The sequence below is a fragment of the Micromesistius poutassou genome (genome assembly GCF_964030765.1).
Source record: "Micromesistius poutassou genome assembly, chromosome: 17".
Lineage (NCBI taxonomy): Eukaryota > Metazoa > Chordata > Actinopteri > Gadiformes > Gadidae > Micromesistius > Micromesistius poutassou.
The window spans coordinates 11,895,454-11,901,746 of NC_140287.1; the positions used below are offsets into that span (position 1 = coordinate 11,895,454).

Consider the following 6,293-nt stretch of genomic DNA (forward strand, 5'->3'; position numbering starts at 1 on the left):
AACGTGATTGTAGGTTTTGAACCCCAACCAGGCCTTCTGATCAGAACGTGATCGTAGGTTTTGAACCCCAACCAGGCTTCTCTGATCAGAACATGATCGTAGGTTTTGAAGCCCAAACCTTCCCCTGTTCCCGGTCAGCGCAGGAGGGGTTTGCCCCTCTTTGCATCATGGACCATGAAGCCCCAGCAGCGGTCCAGCTGTAGGATTACTTCCAGCCCGCCTTGATGCTCTGTGAAGTGGAGATCCACAACGGAGAGACACATTGTTTATCTGATCGTCAAGGTGGATTGCAGCGCTCATCTCTGAGGTATATTGAAAAGGGGGGGCCCCATGCAGCCCGCATTCAGAGCTCTAAAGGTGTTGTTTCTGGCTGGCAGCCGCTGGGAGACCAGATAAGAAGAGCGCTGGGAAGAAAGAAGCAGTGCCTGCTGTAAGGACTTGCATACAAATTAGTCTCCAGCAGGCCTTAAGCAAGACCGCTGCACCAAATCAATACCGGTTAACTAAAACAGACAAAAGATCCATTTCCATTACGATGCCGTAGATTGTGGATTGAATTTTTATATGCATATAAAAAAAATATTAATGTAAGAGATTTCAAAGGGGGGCACGGAGATAAGGGGGCATATTAGAATTTAATCTCTGAAAACGGAGGGAACCCTGAAATCGAAAAAGCTCCTTGTCAAAGCGCTAGCGTGTGATTCGAGGCAGTGCTCCTCGTTGCCATGAAGGAGGAGCCCTTCAGTCACTCCCTGTACAGTTCCAGAACATGCTGATGACACTCTTTTGAAACTGCTTAGGAGATTTCTAGGCGACACTAGGCGAGATGGAGCTCGATAACAGCTCGCTGGAGCTTTACTTCAGCAACGGCACCGAAGGGTCTCCGGAGAACACCACCACCACCCCGCCCTGGGACGAGGCCACGCTGCTGGGCCTGCAGGTCTCCATCTCCGCCCTCCTGGCTCTCCTCACCCTGGCCACCGTGCTGTCCAACGCGTTTGTCATCGCCACCATCTACCTCACGCGGAAGCTGCACACGCCGGCCAACTTCCTGATCGGCTCCCTGGCCGTCACAGACCTGCTGGTGTCCATCCTGGTCATGCCCATCAGCATCGTGTACACCGTGAGCAAGACCTGGGCCCTGGGCCAGATCCTGTGCGACATCTGGCTCTCGTCGGACATCACCTTCTGCACGGCGTCCATCCTGCACCTGTGTGTGATCGCCCTGGACCGCTACTGGGCCATCACGCGCGCCCTGGAGTACTCCCAGCAGCGCACCATGCGGCGGGCGGCCGTGATGGTGGCGGTGGTGTGGGTCATCTCCATCTGCATCTCCATCCCACCTCTGTTCTGGCGCCAGGCCAAGGCGCACGAGGAACTGACGGCGTGCATGGTGAACACGGACCAGATCTCCTACACCCTGTACTCCACCTTCGGCGCCTTCTACGTGCCCACGGTGCTGCTGGTCATCCTCTACGGACGCATCTACGTGGCGGCGCGCTCCCGCATCCTGAAGGCGCCGGCGAGCCGCGCCAAGCGCTTCACCACGGCGCAGCTCATCCAGACCTCGGCCGGCTCCTCCCTCTGCTCCATCAGCTCCGCCTCCATCCAGGAGGCGCACCTCCGCTCCGCCGCCGCCGTGGGGGCGTCGCCGCTGTGCACCAACAGCGTGAAGGTGAAGCTGGCGGACAACCTGCTGGAGAGGAAGCGGCTGTGTGCGGCGAGAGAGCGCAAGGCCACCAAGACGCTGGGCGTGATCCTGGGGGCCTTCATGGTGTGCTGGCTGCCCTTCTTCGTGGGCACGCTGGTGCTGGCCGTGTGCACCCAGTGCTGGTTCCACCCCCTGCTGTTCGACGTGTTCACCTGGCTGGGGTACCTCAACTCCCTGATCAACCCCGTCATCTACACCATGTTCAACGACGACTTCCAGCAGGCCTTCCACAAACTCATGAAGTTCAGGAGATGCTCTTGAAGAACTGCTTGTTTGTTTTCCTGCTTTTTTCTTTAAATACTTCACGTTTGGGATTCGACTGACTGATGGAAAGAGAATATGTATTTTAAGAAAGGACAATCGATGTGAGCGAAACTATGGACATGAAAGGTCTATATCTTTGAAATAGAAATGATATTATATTTGTATATATATATGGAGAAGAGAAAAAATATATATATGAAGATGTATATGAAGATATATGGAGAATAGAGCGCCTTATGGACTACAGTATGTTCCATTTAATGAAATATTATTACTAAAAAAAGATAAGATCAAGCATAAAATATGAAATATAAATAGACGTGACAGAATGTGTTTCAGTGAGCTGTGTTATTTTTTTGTATGTACTTAAATCTTAAATCACAGAAACTGTGCCATTAATGTCCAGAAACATCATCAAACACATTGTTGCATGTGTGTATGAAAAGCCGCTTTCTTGATATTTCATGAAAACACGAACTGGGGGATTTTTAATCCACAGAGAAAGGATAATTGTGGAAGAGATTCCATAATAGAAGGACAGACTCCACTTGTTGTGGAGAACAGGAATGGAAGCCATGGAATATACACGTCCACGTCCCAGAAGAATCACAGGATATTGTACATATAAAGTTTCTGTGACACAGTATGTATTTTAAGAAGTCTATGAAGTGTAAAGATCTTATTATATGAACTATAACAATATAAGGTAGGTGTGTGTGTGTGTGTGTGTGTGTGTGTGTGTGTGTGTGTGTGTGTGTGTGTGTGTTGGAGACCTGTCCCATGAAAACAATAAAAGCAGATTTTCGTCTTTAGATTGTAAGTAGTATCCGTTGCCCTAGCAACAAATTAAACAGTTTTGTTGGATGGAAATATGCCAAAATTGACTGAAGAACTATTAGAAAGATAAACTACATCATATATGGTGATGTGAAGGTCACAGGAAACATAGTCTCATTAAAAGACCCTTTGGCTTCGTATCTGTTTCGACCAATCCTGTTGCAGAAGACGGGTATTTGGCGAACACAAACTCGGCCAGCAGTATTCAACTGTAGAAAGGGTCTTCCACTTCAACACGGCTTGCCACTGGAGAAATACACGTATCAAAAGCCCCTCTGAAAGCTTCCTCCTCTCACACCAATGCCTTTTCTTTGGTATAATATCGCCAGAATTATACAACAGACACGGCGTCACTCAGCCGTCTCCAGTCAGTAGGTCTGCTGGATCCGAGATGATGTAAAACATAAATCAAGGTGTCCCTCAAAAGCACAGAGGTGGTGCTTGAAGTGTGCAGCAAGGTGAAGTTTAGAAGGTTTTAGCCACGGTTAAAGAACCTAAATGATAGGGTTCCACATGCCAAAACTAATTCTGAACTTGACTTTTAAAGTGAATCACAATGCCGGCCAGGAAACTAGAAAACAAAGTGTTCTGGGTTGACTTTGACCTTGGGAGCAAGTCATTTTAGAAATGTATTGAGTGTGAAAATGGTTTATTCGCCTTAGAAACTGCAAGAGGCACCACTACACAATCCTAATGGATAGTTCAATGACCTTCTACATCCCACCATCTTTTCAGCTTTGTTTTACTTATTTCTGATCCACCAAATAGAATACAACTAAAATGATTCTACAGGGGAAACCAATAGTCCAGTGGCTTTCAAAGCAAAGCAGTGTCTGCCGTGCATGTGATGTTTCCATCTGTCGGGTTAGTGTGTTAATGTGTTAGGGTTGGGGTTAGGGTTAATGTGATAAGGTTAGGGTTAGGGTAGGGTATGGCTTGGGTTGGGGTTAATGTGATAGGGTTAGGGTTAGGGTAGGGTTAGGGTTGGGTTAGGGTGGATGTGATAAGGTTAGGGTTAGGGTTAATGTGATAGGCTAAGGGTTAGGGTAGAGTTAGGGTTGGATTAGGGTTAATGTGATAAAATATGTATTTGATATCTTAGGTGTTGGAGCCAAAGCCAGGACGAGACTGCAGTCAGAAGCTGTCAGTCATAAGATGAAGGAGAATCTGCTTGCAGCTCATCCTGGGTGACAAGGGTTATTAAGGTTAAAGGTTAAACTTTGAAATGTCTGAAAGAGTGAATTTCCAGATTGAATGGATGAATGGTCAATGAAATAATAAAATAAGAGACTTGAGAAATAAAATAGAACTGAAAACAAAATATGTGTCATTTGTGGTTATCTATTTCAAAACTCTCAAATCTCAGAAGGATTTCTTTAACAGCACATCCAACAGGTTGAAATGTACACTGTTTGGCCAGAGAGCTGATGCAGGAGGGGGGAGCAGGTCAACCACACTGACCTTGATGGATAGATGTTGAGGCACATTCAATTCCCCTCATTTAACACATGCACCTCTCAACACACAAGTGTGTGTATACGGGTGTCTAAAGTGATCTTTCACTGATAAGAACGTGTCTAAACTGTACAACTGCACTTGTCTTTTATTGTTTCATTTTGTTATTTCCTACTCAGGCCATTACTGGCTTACTGAGCGCACTCCCTCCCTCCCTCCCTCCCTCCCTCCCTGCCCCACTCACTCACTCCTTCACTCACTCCTTCACTCACGCACTCACTCACTTTTGCACTCACTCCCTCCCTCCCTCACTCCCTCTCTCACTCACTCACTCACTCACTCACTCCATCACTCTTTTCCTCCAGTGCCTTGAATCAGTAGTAGACAAAGGCTGAACATCACTTTATTGAAATAGATTTCTTCTTGGGCTTCGATGAATTACATTAGCAATGCATTAAAGAGACTGATGCCATGGAAACAATACAAATATTAAATAAATATGATCAATCATGTGTACAGCAACCTCAACACTACTCACAGCAACACCACGCAAACACTGAGCTATAATACGGCATGTATTATATAGTGTACATTAAAATACTATATTTAAAATCGTGCCTACTTGTCATGGATTTAGTACTGGAACTCATACTGCTCATGTGAAGGGTCTTCCATGTTGTTGCCTTGCCACAGAACAACGTAGAAGAGCTGGTGAGATGTGACCTGACACTAAGACAGGACACACTGGACACAGAGGACACAGAGGACAAAGGACAGAGGACACAGAGGACACAGAGATACAAAGGACACAGAGGACACAGAGGACAAAGGACAGAGAGACAGAGACACAGAGAGGGCACAGAGACACAAATGTGCATTTGGACAACAGTGGAGTTAGGCAGGTGTTTGCCGACTGTAAGGTAGTAGAGGAGGAGGAGGCATGCAGGTGAAGGCTTTTCATCGCTTCCCAGCGAAGAACAGATATGCTCTCCCACCTTGTCCTCTAAACCACTCTCAACCGCCCACATCAGGTGGATACACACCTGGTATCACTGTACTATGGTGCTGTTAGTCTCTCTCTATCTCTTTCTCTCTCCCTCTCTATCCCTCTCTTACTCACTCCCTCTCTCTCTCTCTCTCTCTCTCTCTCTCTCTCTCTCTCTCTCTCTCTCGCTCTCTTGCTCACCTTGACTCTCTGGTGTGTACGAAGAGAGTGTATCAATTATGCCAACGGCAGCATCACAAGAGAGGGAAGCTCCAATACGTGCTCATTAGCATGCAGGCATGCAGTCTGTCAACACTGTGCTTCTCCATGTGCTCGCTCTCTCTGATCGCCCGCACGCACCCCTCCTACAGTCAACCTGTTTATGGAAGAACTTGCATGCAAATCTCTTAGCAAATACGCAGAAACAGAATCTCAACACACAGATGCACACATATGCAGAAAAAGACACATGCTGACACATACATGCAGCTGCACATATGCACACATATGCACACACACACACACACACACACACACACACACACACACATACACAGACAGACACACAATCACACACACACACACACACACACACACACACACACACACACACACACACACACACATGCAGACCGACGCAGAGTCACACACACACACACACACACACACACACACACACACACACACACACACACACACACAGACACACTGAGCGACGTACAACCACAAACAGACACACACACACACACACACACACACACACACACACACACACACACACACACACAGTCTGTGTGTTTTATTTATCAATGCATTATGCACAGCATAATGCAGGGACGTGAACACTCCCTGTTCTGGGAGGCTGAAGTCTTTCTTGAACAGACACACATGCAGACCGAGGCACAAACACACACAGACATATGTAGACTATCACACAACCATACACATACACACCCAGACACATGTAGCTGCACACACAAACACACAGACACACACACACACACACACACACACACACACACACAGACACCCACACACAAA

General features: G+C 47.1%; 1 protein-coding gene across 1 annotated transcript; it reads left to right on the forward strand.

Moving 5' to 3' along the window:
• Nucleotides 1-826: 826 nt before the first annotated feature.
• Nucleotides 827-1,972, forward strand: LOC311362534 (5-hydroxytryptamine receptor 1D-like; the record flags this gene model as incomplete). Its single annotated transcript, XM_084482395.1, has 1 exon — nt 827-1,972. The coding sequence occupies one exon, from the start codon at nt 827-829 to the stop codon at nt 1,970-1,972; it is 1,146 nt and encodes a 381-aa protein (XP_084338521.1).
• Nucleotides 1,973-6,293: the final 4,321 nt, after the last annotated feature.